The 15,021-nt window shown below is 38.0% G+C and overlaps 1 protein-coding gene across 1 annotated transcript in view; it reads right to left on the bottom strand.

Moving 5' to 3' along the window:
- Positions 1–15,021, bottom strand: part of LOC107186422 (pleckstrin homology-like domain family B member 1) — a 52,158-nt gene that overhangs the window by 19,219 nt on the left and 17,918 nt on the right. The window contains exons 4-10 of the mRNA XM_015574281.1: positions 14,272–15,012; positions 12,356–13,304; positions 10,709–11,082; positions 10,413–10,563; positions 9,236–9,461; positions 8,724–8,889; positions 559–688 (exon numbers count right to left, since the gene is read on the bottom strand). Of these exons, the coding sequence (XP_015429767.1) occupies positions 559–688; positions 8,724–8,889; positions 9,236–9,461; positions 10,413–10,563; positions 10,709–11,082; positions 12,356–13,304; positions 14,272–15,012 (2,737 nt within the window). The remainder of the gene's footprint in view (positions 1–558; positions 689–8,723; positions 8,890–9,235; positions 9,462–10,412; positions 10,564–10,708; positions 11,083–12,355; positions 13,305–14,271; positions 15,013–15,021) is intronic.

Raw genomic sequence — 15,021 nt, 5'->3', positions numbered from 1 at the left:
GTCAGTGAAATATGATAATTTTATAACATTAAGAAGCGTGTTTCCCAAACATTTTCAATCCTGTTCAGCTTCTGTTCGCTAAACTAAATTTTCAGTCATTTTTGCTTTTGTTTTCGTTATATCCGTTTTTTATGTACTGAAAATTCAATTACAAATAGTAAATAACAAGAGTTACTTAAGCAATCATAAACTTTAAATTGTCATTCAATCGAGTTAACAAATTTTTCATTTTGGCCAATAATATTAGACGTACCCATAAGTAGAACTCTATTTTCTGTGAAATTTCGTATTTGTTTCGAAACATTTCAAAACCTTTTAATATAATAACCCAGTAGTCCACGCGTATTTCATCTGAATTTACAAAAATGAATAACTCAGAAACGAAGCCCCGAACAAAATTTCGTTATTTTCTTGACTTTTGTCTTAGTTTCGATTGTAGATCCCAATTGTGTTCATTAACACCCTGTAATTCCTTAGGAATGTCAGATTTAAAAGAGAATATATTTGAGAAGAAGTGACTTTTAATGTTAAAAATATCAGAGGTTCCAGTGTACTCACGTTATCATTTTGGAGCAGACTGTAGGAATTGTTCGACGGACCTGGACTGGGTGACGTGAGTTCCGAAAGTTTGCTTGGAGACAATTTCTCGCTGTTCCCACCCTCCGCGCCGTCGCTGCTTCCGCTGCCACTGAAAGTGCAATACCATTAATTGGAGTGTGTCGCCCGACAGTCATCGGGATTAGGGATACTCCGATGAAACGTTTTTGTCGACAGTACTACCCATAAGACAGAAATCACGTGACATCTTTTTTCCTAGCTTCATATGACGACACAGCTGCTGACGGCAATTTTAACAATGACAATTTACAATTACGTTGTTAACCCTTTAACACCCAGACACTTAAATCGTTATTTCCAAATTATTGGACTTTTAAGTCAAGTACTTTGAAGTCAAAAATGTCGATATTAAACTGATCTGTTTTTTTTTTTCCTTTTTTTATTTACTATTGGAGGCAATAACTTGAACTTCTCAACTGAAAATGTGGAGATCTACTTCACAACAGTGAAACTACGGATCCTTGCTGACAAAAGTTGGATATTAACTGGCGACAGAATTTTATGCACGTTTAAAGTGAGTGTTGTAAAATTTCTAGCAAGTGTAAGGTTAGTCGTATCTAATAGACTGCCGATTTTTATGCGAAATGGAATTTTCTAAAGGAACTCATGAAGACAATAACAAATACAGGAATCCCGTTTTCCTCTTAAGTATCTTATTGGATTCAGAATAATCTCTTATTGTATTTCGCAGAGCCCAATGAGTTATAAATACATAAAATTAGATACCTAGTTACAATTTTTACTGAATTTCTTAAAACAATTATATTCTGTTTATTCTGTCGAACTCATAATATACTGGTATATATGTTGGAATATTCAGTGTTATTTAATGCATGATAGTACACAATCTTGAACTGATAATCACTGAGGTATGATTCACGCGACGTTAAGATTAGAGATAAAACAACTGTAATAGGTTTCATAATTTCATTGAAAATAAGTGTCACAGTACGCGATAAACGTAATATTCTATTCACAATTCAATTACTTACGATAATCTTGACCTTACAGAAAATGTTTGAAGTTTTAAAAAGATCTATACAATATATAGAAAATAAAATGACGTATAAATTATTGATATTCTTTAGTATACTATAGTACACCAGCATAAACTATCGTTGTTAATAATTTTACTACGGTATTGTTTATCCGATGTTAAGTTTGCACAACAAGAACCTGTCCAGGTTTTATAATTCAATTGAAAAAAAATATCTCAATACTACGATGTAATATTTCAGTAACAATGCCATAACTAGACCGCGGATTTTATGTATTTATGGCCCATAGGGCTCTGTGAAATACAATAAAAGACAAAACTTTCATCGGATTCAATGAACTTTCCGTTTTAATCTGAACCCAAGAAGATACTTAAGAGGAAAAATAAATTTCTACATTTCCGCCTGTCTTCATAAATCACTTTAGAAAATGTTATTTTGACATAAAAATCCGCAGTCCAGTCATAACTTATGGTAACTGAAATCTTATATAAAATTTTCCAAGTCGCAAGAAGCTTTTTATAGTACGTAAAAAAATAAGATGACGTATTATTGATCTTTAAAAAAACCAATGTCCTCTAACACACCCTAGTACATTACCATAAGCAGTCGTCGTTGTGGTGTTAAGCTTGCACATAGAAAAACTGTCCAGGTTTCTTAATTTAATTGAAGAAAAAACCCTCAACGCCCGATGAATATCAGATTCAGTTAATAGTTTCGTTATTTAGGACATTTTTAACTCAATGTAAAATTGTCGGTGTCTCAAGATCTCTATAAAGATTTTAAAAATTCAGAAAATAAAATGAACCTTGCTAGAGTGCTCAGTCCAACTATAGGGTGGATACACCAGTAAATGAACACTATATGTAAACGAATAAATGAAGTTATTAAAATAAGCAAATGATAAAATATTGATTTTGTTTCAATTCCTTGTTTCATACTTAATCAATGTTCACGACACCGGTTATAAATGTTCATTTACTTAATATTAGTCATACACTGATGAAATCTGTATTTTTTCTTTTCATTGTAATTAATTAGATTTTTCCAATTTTTATCTAAATTGAAGAAAAATCCAATTAGAAGGATTAGGAATTTAAATTAAAATCCATATAACATCCGCAATCTATCCTAATACAAGAAGAAACCTATCTCTCGAGCTCGTAATCTAACGTACACCCAGCGATTACCTGGAAAAACCGAGTGAACAGGTGAATAGATACCGGCTAAATCCTCGCTGGACGACACTCAACGTGGACGATGGTATCCAATAGGTCCTCCTATGGATCCTTTCGAAATATTATCGCGTCGCGAAAATGCTTACATAATCACAGCACTCGCGGTGCAGAAAAGAGCAAGTCGGTCCCGGTGCACTTCGATCGGTGAACTTCAGCCGGCTAGGCTGAATCGCGCGCGCGTGTACGGGCGAAAAAACGATCGCAGAAGGCCTCTTCTAGCCGACCAGAGGGATCGGCACTACCGGCTGTGAGAGGCCGTGGCCGCCGCCGGCCAGGTATTATTAAAACCTAACAAGTACAAAGTGACGGTGCTGCTGGTCGACCGGTTCGACGGTGTGCCACCCAGCATAGTATTTAACTCTTCTGCAATGTTCAACCGTGCCCGACGACGAAGACGACGACGACGACAACAACAACAACGAGAACGACGACACTCTTTTCCCGATCCCGTTGCTATGGCGACGGTTGTTGTCCTTGATCCCAAAGAACGGGGTCATCTTTTCCGTTCCGGTTGCTCCTTTTGCAACGGTGCACAAACCCGCCCGTGGACGTGGTCATTGTTGGGGAGCTGGAATCGGGAGGAGAAACGTGCCCGCCTCCTCGCCACAAGAAAACGCGGATGAGATGTATACAGGGTGTCCCGAAAGAAAGTCTGACAAGGGGAGGTCGCGACATCTGGGACACGGATTTTGATATACGTAGTAGGGTCCAAAAGTTCTCGGCCTCTCTTATTGTACGAATAAGGACAATGTTCTTATTTCTAATCACGTACCGATTTCTGGTCAGTACGTATATATTTTATTTAATGTAACAAGTTAAATAATAATTTAGTTATACAAAAACCTAGTTAAATTTGTTCAGTATTTCCGTACAAAATGCTATAGCCCGTGGTTCAATAGATCGCAGTATTTTAATCGAAATAAATTTAATAAGTCTGTCCGTCGTAAAGAAACGTGATATGAGAGGTTTCGTTGCGATCGTGAGTTACAAATGGACACTGCGTTTTTGTTCACTGCACAAAGTTTGCTTTTGGCACTTCCATTTTCGCTGAGCAGAAATAGGGACACGTTCGTGGGCAGAAATGCGAGCATTTTTATTTTCGCTGAGCGGAAATAGGGACATTTTATACTTCGTACTAAATTAACTATTATTGAGTTGAAATGTTTTTTAAAATACTTTTATTTAAATTTAATTATAAAGGGAGGTTTAAATTTTATATCTACTAAGTAAGCAGAACTCTTACATGATTATAAATAGAGACATTAACCTTACGTAGAAAAATATTAAAGGCGAGGATATGAAGCTTGATATTAGAGACACCAACGCCCTCAGTTTCATTCTTATGCGTTCAATCTTTTATTTGTAAATCCAGTGTAAATGTAAATTTACAAGGGGATTTAGAGTATTGTGCTGTTATAAAATTCTTGACGAAAGAAAGTAGTACAGTGGACTCTAAGTATATTGCCACTGAACATATTGCCACGCGAGGCACTTCCCCTTCACACGTACTTTCGAGCACAAAAATTCGCTCTCCCACCACGTTGCGTACGCCGGCGCACCAGCGCGACCCAGCTATTGCGATCCAGGTATTTCGCATCCGCACTGCCATTTTACTCCCTTACAGCCCCGAACATAGCAATATAGTTAGAGTCCACTGTATGTCAATGGAAATTCACGGACGCCTTCGTAAAATATATGGAGATGCTTTTCACATTTAAAATAAATTTCTACAATTATTGATTTATGAAGTTAATTACTTTGGCAAATGAGCGGCTCATAGAAGGATGGATAAAATGATATCCAACGAAAAAAAAAAAACAATAAAACGAAAATATAAGAAAAAACCAATCGCAAAACTCACAAGCAACGCGAGCAAAATTCGCGGGAGCGAGTCTCCAACGGCCGATAGCAGTTATCCCGTAGCCAATCCTTGCTCGTTACGTAGCAACGATTGCTGGTGATGAAAGTGACCAGATTGCACCCTGCGAGCCTAATTTCGTTTAAAACGGACGCGCCCACTTCCCTCGCGTCCATTCTTGCGCATTATCGTCACTTTAATACACCCTTTCACTACGCGCACGTGACCGTCCCATTACACACGGAATCCACACTGACACCCGACCTCTGGCGAATTCTTCAACGATGGCATTCCCAGCGCGTGCACGCCCGCCAATTTCTCCTCTCACGTCGCAAGACGGTATACCCCCGATGACACACGAACGGTAAATATAATATATTCTTTTTATTTTCCCCACTGGGCGAAGACGTTTTAATGGTAAATTCCACAAACGTTTTTCACCTGAACCATGCCTGGCACAAGTTTCTCGAAATAATTCTTCAGCAACTCTGAATTGTATCCTCCAGTGTCCCTCAACAAAATCTCAATTCATTCGTTTGTTTAATTTCCTTTCTATTTTTCTACTGTTTGTTGTCCTATCGTTCTAGCTATCATCGAGTATCATTGGAATGTTTATTATTCAGGTTCCAGCGATGTTGAGAGCTTGTCTATCATTCAAAAGGCTACTCTTGATGGCGCTGGTATCCGACAATTACGTCTTCCTTTCCTCATTGATCGTTCTTTCTTCTCTAGATTTTCTTCTAGATAAATCACGAAACTCGCGAGCAAGACACGTTTACAAGGTACTGGCTATCGAATAAATCAATCCTTATGTCGGCCTGTCCACGTCGCCGTCACGTATGCACTGTGCACCTTGTTTTGACCCCAACTGGCGGCGAGTCGCTGCGTCGACACACTCGACGAACGCTCGCTGTTCGGAAACCGCACTTACAATTTCCGACCCCGTAAGCCGTGCAATGAAATCTCGTACTATACTGGTCGATCGTTCGTTTACCATCGAGGAGAAGGAAAAACCGTTTCACCGCGAAACTGAAATTTAAGTTTCTCTACGCGGCGCGGAAAACTGTTTCCCTCGGCGGTGCGCGTCGTCGATAAAACACTTGTACGCGATTCGTGCCGGCGTATCTTATCGTTTTTTCTCCCATAACGACAATCAGAGCCACGAATTTCCAGTGATCAAATACTGCAACTTCATTTTCCTTTCGTTTGTTCGTTGCTTCCGAAATATAGCGTCATCGATCTTTTTGGTTTGCGTTTTGTGATTTCAGTTTTTTTGAAATAGTTTCCTTCGTAGCTTTGTTTCTACAAGGTTTATAACACCAAATTTCTTATCTCATTCTGTCACAGACCTATCGAACCGTATCATGTACAGGGTGATAATAAAAAAGGCTGTATAGCTTCTAGAGTATTGGCGAAATGATGAAAGAAAGTCCTGACGAACGTGGGTCGAAAAATTATTATTTTCAAAATTATAAACAATTCTTCGTTTCGGTTAAAGTGACTTTCTATGTGAGTTATCGTAGCATATGGAAAGAATGAAGAAAATAGCAAAAAGAAACACTGATAAAAATTGTAGAAAACCTGTAACCAGGAAAAGAAGAAATGATGTGATGATCCATTTTTTCCATACGGTACGACGGCTCCCGAAGCAAGGAAGTCAGTTGCTTTAATCGAATCGAAAAATTGTTCTATAACTTTGAAAATGTCACTTTTTCGACCTATGTTTATCAGGACTTTTTTCTCATCATTTGGTGAATACTATATGTGTAGCTTGGAAGTTATGAATCCCTTTTATATCACCCTGTATACCTCGATGAACATACAGTCGGTGATCCAATTATTATGAAGAAATGGAGAAATTACATATTTTATGTGTTTGGTGTCATTTTCACTTCAATAATAATAAAATATACCCGTTTTTTTCCTTAACATATAGATAGGTATACAATTTAACTATATTTTGGTATGTTCATTAATCAGTGTACTGATAGTAATTGGTAAGTACGACTAGTTACTGCCGATTATTGTGTTTCTTTTATTGATTGTTGGTTTCCCTGATTATTATAGAAATATTGAAAGTATGCCGAGAAGAATTCAATCAATAACAGATACGAAGGGTGCTATAACAAAATATTGATACATAATATTTTTGTGAGAAATTATAATCGTTATAATATGCTAGTAAAAACATAACAACATGTTTTGTAATAAATAAGGTACTATTATAAATAGACAGCGGAGGTTTATGTAAATTTACAATTTCTAACATTAGTACAGTAAAAATAAAATGGCACAGAAATTTCTTTCCGATACTATGTGCTTCAATATGTTAATAATAATGCATAAATAATAATAAATTTTATTCGAATCTTTACTTCGCTACGTTTTGCAAGTCAGGGAACGCTATAAATCCATAAACATTCACCGACTAATTATAAGTGTATTTTCAATTCCGTTCTTGATCAAAACTGAAATGAATGGTACTTAAGAACTGTTCATAACAATTTGATCACCCACTGTGTCTACGCTGCATAGTCGGCGTAAAAGCAGCTAGCTCGCGACAGATACCCTATCAGGCCTGATAACACCCCACCCACCGTGGTGCCAAGCAACGAGGAGGGCCCCGATAACAACGTTTTATTGCCCTGGACCCGTAATCGTGCAGGGGCGATCTACGATTCTCGACGCCGATTTGGACGTCTTCCCGAGCGAGGCGACGGCCACTTTCTCGTGTCAAGCCAAGGCCGTCGCTGCGACACCTTTTACTCTCTGTGGATTCCAGTTTCGTGACAACACGCCGATAAAAGAGACGCGTCCGACGCAACACTTACGACGTGCCAATGACGAAGTTCCCTACTCCTAGGTTACACAAGCCTAGTTCCATTAAACGACGAAAAAACTTGACTGCTCGCCTCGAAGGACGTCTATTAGGATGTAGCGGCGGAGGCATTTAATTATTTTGTTGTATATCGTACAGTAAAAGCGTTAATTCAGTAAATGTATACATTTATTCAGGCCCGAATTAAGATTTCTTGTGGCCCAGAACTATTAAGCTTCGAGGGCCCCCTTGGTTGAAAAGCAATGGGGGGGGGGCAACATTTTTTTAATGCAACATACAATAAAATACATGAATTTTCAAAAATTGAAATTGATTCTAAGTAAAATTAAATATCATTTAAGCTGTCACTTAAAACAGTGGCAAATGAACAATCCACAGGATCAGGGCAAGGTTTTATGAAATGCCAATAGGAAACAAAATGTAATTAAAAAAAATGCATGTGCCTGAAAAGGGAACTTTTATGCAACTCCAGGTGGCACCGTAGTTTTCCGTGTTGTAAATTGGTACACAACTCATTACACCGTTTTCTGATACAATACGTAATAAGTTATCTTAGATAATAGTTCTTATAGACTCACCCTGTGTATTATGTATATATATATAATAAATCTATATGTCGAATATTATGCATAGTATAATTGTATGGTATATCTACAAATTGTATCTATTCTGATCCAACGTGAACACAATTAATGCCCCATTTTTCTATTATCAACAACGAAGAGACACAGACGGATGTATAATATTAACAACGTGGCTACGAGACGTATACGACGTAGGTCGTAATATGGATTATATCTTCGTTTACGTGAGCTGTATTACTTTGAACTTTGATTATATCCTACAAAGATATACGTCCGTCATCTTTTTCAACAAAACCGGTATTAAACGTACTCATAAAAAGTGAATTAGCACAATCTAAAAGAGTACAGAATCCATGAACAAGGTTCATGGTCTACAAATAAAAAGGGTTCATGTAAGAACGCGATGAAGAAACCGTTCTATCCAGTAGTATAAAGTTTCAAAAATACATTCTACTATCGTTCCATAAAAAAAATTCAGTTATAAATTATACGATATGCAGTGGATTAATAAGAAAAACTGATTGTTTTTCTTGTGTGTTGAAATACGGATTTATGATTAAAAGCATCAATGCTGGGAGGCGTGTGACTCACCTTTCAGTCGGCCCTGTTGAATAACTAGAAGACTCTTCGCCTGATTCAACACTGTTGAAAGAAGTACAATTCATCTTCCTTTCTTCCCACTGCGAGCGAACCTCGTCCTGTACTCTTCGTTTCAGTTCCTCGACTCTACGCCTTTCTTCGGAAATTACTTGGCTACCTGTAACAGATACAGGACATCGATTGCTAATAATAATAATACTTGTCCATTCGAATTCCAAATTAACTTATGTATTTTCATTTTAATAAAAATCAATATTGGGAAGGTAAAATGAGTAATACTCATTTATCATTTCCTCCTACTGTTTAAAAATATTGTATGTCACTATAAGATTGCACGTATCAAATCCCTGGGGACGTTTATCTAAAATTGTTTTTTGGCTATGGTAATTAGATAAGCAATTTATTTTCAATCATGTATGTAGATAAAGAAATCTCCATTTGTTAGTGTCAGCAACATGTCAATAGCCCTGTATATGTACTACTGCGAAGAAAAAATGTTTTACCTTGTTTCGCTAAATGAAGCTGTCGATTTCTCTCAATTTCCTTGAGGGATTCGATAGTCTTCCTTCCCAAACTACCTTGATTATTAACAATAGGAGAGTCAGTGGTAACCCTCGAGATCCTGTCAAAGTCTTCTCTGCTCGGAGATCGTTTCTCTTCGGAGTTCTCGCATGAATTCTGCGCCAACTTCGTCAGTTCATCGTTTATCGCTCTAACTCGGTTTCGACTCTGTCGCATCGAAATAAAAATACCACGAATCAGAATACAATTTTATCATATATTGTATATTAACCTAACTAATAAATAATCCAGTATTTTTAAATAAACAGCATTTACTTTTAAGAAATCCAGAAATTTTTACTATCTAGATGTAGGTACTAGTTGGGGTAACTGTGACTCAATCAGTCAGGAGTAAGTTTATCTCATGTTAGAAAACGAACATTTTCAATTCTGCAGGTCTGCAAATTGTTAAATTAAGTTGATCTATATGTGACAAAGTATTTCACGAAAAAATACGTGCAAAAATGCCTGCAAAATCGAGAACGATCATTTTCTGACTTTGGGTCAAAGTTACCCCTGACAGAGTCTCAGTTACCCCAACTTACGGTATTTTAATAATGCATATTCATATTTATCCTCTAACATCCCGCCATTTTAATAAGGTTAGCGGATGATGAGTACATACATATGTATTTTGAATACACGATAGATCATTAAGGGATCTTACCATTGTAAAGCCCTAAAAAATTTGTCGGTATTTTAGAATTTTTTTTAGTGAACGAAGTGTCCAACATAAAGGAAGTGTTGTCTATTTATTAATACATTTATTTAGAGTATGAAAAATTTGTTTTAAAACTTTTATTGGGTTTTTTTAATATGTATATGTATATGTATAAAGTACTGAAAGTTTTAAAAAAATGTTGTTATACTCTCAATAAGTGTATTAATAAATAAACAACACTTCATTTATATTGAATATTTCGTCCACTAAAAAAAAATTCCCAAAAATTACAATTTTTCAGGGCAAGACATGTGTTTCAAGGCTTTACCGTAGCAAAATCCCTTAGGAAAGGATAATGGGTTACTGGCGCACTAAGTTCTTTCGAAACGAAAAGTAGTTATGAATCCAAAAACTTGTAAGTTGTAAATTGTAATCTTTAAACTGTAAATTTTACTAACTTCTTCCAACCGCTTCAAATGCGCCAGTTTCTGTCTCTCAAGGCTCCTCGCGTCCTTGGTCGCTGTGCTCTTCGCTTCGGATCTCTGCGATTCCAAATGGTTCAAACGAGCCTTTCTGGTTTCTATCTTTGTCGTCAGTTCGCTCAAATATCTGAAAAGGATATTTCACAGACGGTCAAGTACACGAATAATACGTATTTATAAAAAAAAGTTAATGTCCTAAATTTTCTTTCGACCGTCATTGTATATCCCGAAAGTAAAGAATTCCAAAGTTCATGTAAAAAGCAACTGTATACCTTTGTAATTCTTCCCTAGTCGCCAATTTACTCGCTTCTTCCTCGAGATGATGGAACTCCAGGTCTTCGAATGCTTTCCTCTCAGATTCGAGAATCTCTTGCTGAGTGGTAAGCTTCTTGCTGATATCTTGTTGCGCCGTTTCGCCCGTGCTATTCTCGAGCTCTTCCTCCAAACGACTACAGGCCTGTTGAGCCCACTGAACCCTTTGCTTCGCTTCCGCTTGCAAATTTGCCTGCGTCGTATTATCCTCGGCCATTTGTCTCTCGAGCTCGTTTATTCGCATCTGCACCTTTATCTTCTCGCCCTCGTCCTGACTGAGCTTCAACGATTCCGACTCGTATTCTGCGGACAGCAGCGCCTTTTCCAGCTCGAGCTATACAGAAAAATACAAATTTCAATGCGTTCGGTCGACAGTCCCTTGAATGATTAGGGTACAGTATAATAGTGAAAAATGGTATGCAATGTTTCTTAACTCTAACGAGACACTTAATGTCTTAAGTGTGGGTTTCTAAATATAGATGCATTAAAACTTGATATCTAAAGTGTTTTGCTCATAAATGTTTCATGAGGCATCACAGATAATCTTAAATAAAAATCGTTGATGAAGGTTCAATAGAATATCAGTTGCCATTAAAGGATTTGATAATTCATATGTACCAACCTAAAAATTAGTTTTTTTCACGTGATTTTCGAAACTACAAAGAAAATTTCTATGATATGACGTTTATCGGTGCGCCTATAGAGAATACTAAATTTTTTTAAGATCACAGTGAGTCAACAGTACCATTTTAAAATTAAATACCTATTTTCTTAACTACCTGTTCGAAATGTCGCTTGAGGAATTTCGTCTTGTCGAAGAAGAACATGAACTCTCTCATAATTTTGGCCAGAAATGTTCAGTTTTCACGGAGTATTCGGCGTACGAATGACGAAACGCGACTATACAAGAATATTACCGAAGGACTGGTGACACGAAAGAGGCAGGGACTTATCGCGAAATGCAAAAAAGCAAACAAATGTTAACTCGAAGTCAAACTTAGATAAGGGGACCAGACTCGTGCTGTTGATTATCTTTGAGCATCGAATGCATTTGCACGTTTCAACTGAGAATTAAACCTAAGAATACGAAACAACGTGCAAGAAACATTGGGCGTGTTGTCCACAAACATTTGGATATTCGATCAAAGATAAATACTGTTGCAGGATAAAATTCAAAAAGCCACAAATACTAATTGCAAAATTCTAATAGAAACATTTTTATAAGTGTCACAAATAATATTTTTCAACTGTCAAATTTTATTAAAATATCAAAAATGGTAATTTCGGAGAATTTTAGGATAATACTGTACAGGATCATTCCGTAAACCACTTTCTACCCCCTAAATTCCGTTGAAACCTATTGATTCTATTCTTTTAGATTTAAATACCTTTGTCTCTTCCCCAGTAGAACACAGGAAGCCTATTTGTAGGCTACAGAGGGATCGCTTATTGTTTATAGTGTAACACTACAACAAATATATCAAAGTTCTAACTCAAAAATATAAAAAGTCATGAAAAAAATCTGACTGTCCCCTAGAGGTTAATCGTTCTCATTTCGGGAAACCCTATCAAACATATTAATCAAACGAAGTACTTAAACAACAAACCTCTCGACTAATTTCCTCTTCCTGTATCTCAATATCCGCGACGCTTCTCTTCAACGCGTCCATATTTCCAAGGATATGTAGTTTCTCGTTCTGAAGGAACTCTATGTATTTCCGTCTATCCTCCTCTTCGAGTTCCTTTCGCTCCTTGTCAGCCTTCGCCTCGTTCGACTTCGCGTTGTCCTTCTCCGAGTTGTTCTTCTTCGGTATCATGCAGATTTCTTTGGACTTGGACAGCATCGAGAGCTGCTCGATAGCCTCGAGCAGATCATCGTTCGATATCGCCAGCTTGTTCTCGATCATCTCGCACGAGTTCGAGAGCTGGCCGTTTTTCTTTGGCATGGAATGATTTTGATTGTTGTTCTGTAACGGGCCGATCACCACGTTCTCGTACAAGCTAACATTGCCGGTTTTCGTCGAATTATTATCGTAGTTTCGCGCGTTGTTCGGTTGATTCGAGTTGATCCTAGTCCCGTTCAGCTGAATCGTCCCGTAGCCCGATGTCTCGTTCGTTACGTCGTTGGTCTGCCCGTTGTAGCCATTATTGTTGTTGTTGTTTAGAATAGAACCTTCGATCGTCGCGTTCTCGTAGCCCGGGCCACGAACCTGCGAGATCGAACCGGAAAAACTATGGTCTCCGTTGCCATGAACGTTTGGCCATTTGGTCGATTGATTGTTGTTAGGCGCGATCGATTGTGGATAGCTCTGGACGTTCGTCGTTTGATTCTCCGGTTGGTTGGTCTGATTACGGCGACTGCTTGGCGAATTATTGCCGTTCTGGAAGATCATTTTCGAGTTCTGCACGCAAACGTTCTCGTAGGACGCGGATGTGGACTGTTTGGCCGCGTCGAAGGAGAAGTGCAGTTGCGTCTTCGATGGACTCTTCGGGCTGTCGAATGGGGAGTTATAGCCGAGCCTTTTGTCGCGCGGGAGCGAGCCGTTTGTTTTGATTCTGTGGGAGGAAATCAGTTTTATTGTAAATTTCAAATCGTGGTAAATACCTTTCGACAATTCTGACTAGTTAATTCGAGAATTATGTTAAAAGTTTAAATCCAAATTTCGTCTAAATTTGGTCTTCCTGGTCAATGCTAGTTCTGACAAATCCGTTTCGATATTTTCGACTAGTTTATTCTAGAATTAATTACATGATGTTAGTTGAAAGTAATTATACATTAATACATTCACAGTTTTTACTGGTAATAACTGGTACTGCCCGAAACTAATCAGTTGAAACTGTTTCTTTAAGGTCAAATGTATTTTTTTCCAATTTGTCCCTAGTTGCAATTAGTTTTATCTAACAACGGGTTTTAACGACGACAGTGTTTCATTAACCTCGATGTAAACTAGTCAAAATGGATATTTTTGGGAAATACTGATATGGTTAAATACATTTGGTTATTTCTAGAATTTATTACTAATGTTGATGAAAAACCTTTGATAAAACTAGTTTTAACTAGTTGGATCGGATTCAGTGCTATATTATAGATATTCTTGTCTATATTACCTCACAGAGACAGAATTTCCTTCGGAATATTACTTTTTATGAGTATAGACGTTCTGAATTATAATAATTGTTATAAAAAAGTAAATCGAAAATATGAAACAAATTTTCGAAGAGAACGCTTGCTACTTTTCTTGCAATTGAACTACTATACTGACCTAAAAAACTAGGTCAATCGAATATCTTCTATATAAATTTCTACGAATCCAAAATAAATTTTCTTCAGCCACAACTCTCCGATGAAAAATTTATCTGTGATTATATTGAACTACAACCTTCGTTTTTCTATTATCACATATTGCTCACCCTATGTAGCATAATAAATGACTAAAAAACCATTAAAACCATTTTGATCGCAAGAGAAACAACGCTTCAATGTTTCCCGAAGCATGCAGAAACCAAAAAAAGGAGCCTTCACCTGTTAGGCTGCCTCGGCTTCTCCATGGTGCTCTGCCTCTCGTATTCAGCGCACATCGCCAGAATCTCTTCGAGTCGCATTTTCTCCAGCCTCTCGACCTCCTGTTCCCGTAGCCTCTCCTCCTGCGCCATTTTCCGCCTGTTCTCCGCCTCCCTGCGTTTATTCTCCGCGTCTATCTGCCTCTCCCGTAGTTCCTCTAACGAACAACCGCTCCCGGTGCTCGGGGTCGGGCTCGTCACCCGGCCAAGGTTTCTCTTCGGCTCGTTGTACTTCGGATTACGATTGAATGCCGGGCTGGGTGGTTGTATCCTTTTGATATTCGTATTGGAACCGTAACTCGGCGCGCTATTGGTGTTCCTCAAGCTGCCACCAGTGGTGCAGTGGTTCCCGTTGTTAGCATTATTACAGATGCTGGGATTCGAGCCGAACTTCTCCAGCTGTAGATACTCCGTGGTGGTGGTTTTGGTAACGATCAGACTCTGGCTCATGTCGTACTCCCTTGCGTTCTTCAGCTCGTCCAGATCGTTGGACCTCTGACAGGTCATGCTACGAGACATCAGATCCCCTTGATTGGCTGTCCCTTTTGGAATTGGGTTCTGTGTGTTGTTCTCGTTGTTCTCCCGGTAGTAGGGCTTGTAGGACTTCAGATAGGACTCGGCGGACGTGTACATCTGTATCTGATTGTGATTCGTCGGTGTGCTCTGATACTGAATATTCGGTGTGTTCGACCGGCTAGGTGTTCTAGCTTCC

The sequence above is a fragment of the Dufourea novaeangliae genome, unplaced genomic scaffold (genome assembly GCF_001272555.1).
Source record: "Dufourea novaeangliae isolate 0120121106 unplaced genomic scaffold, ASM127255v1 scaffold88, whole genome shotgun sequence".
Taxonomy (NCBI): Eukaryota; Metazoa; Arthropoda; class Insecta; order Hymenoptera; family Halictidae; genus Dufourea; species Dufourea novaeangliae.
Note: the sequence above shows the minus strand (reverse complement) of the source record. Positions and strands in the feature narration are given on the sequence as shown.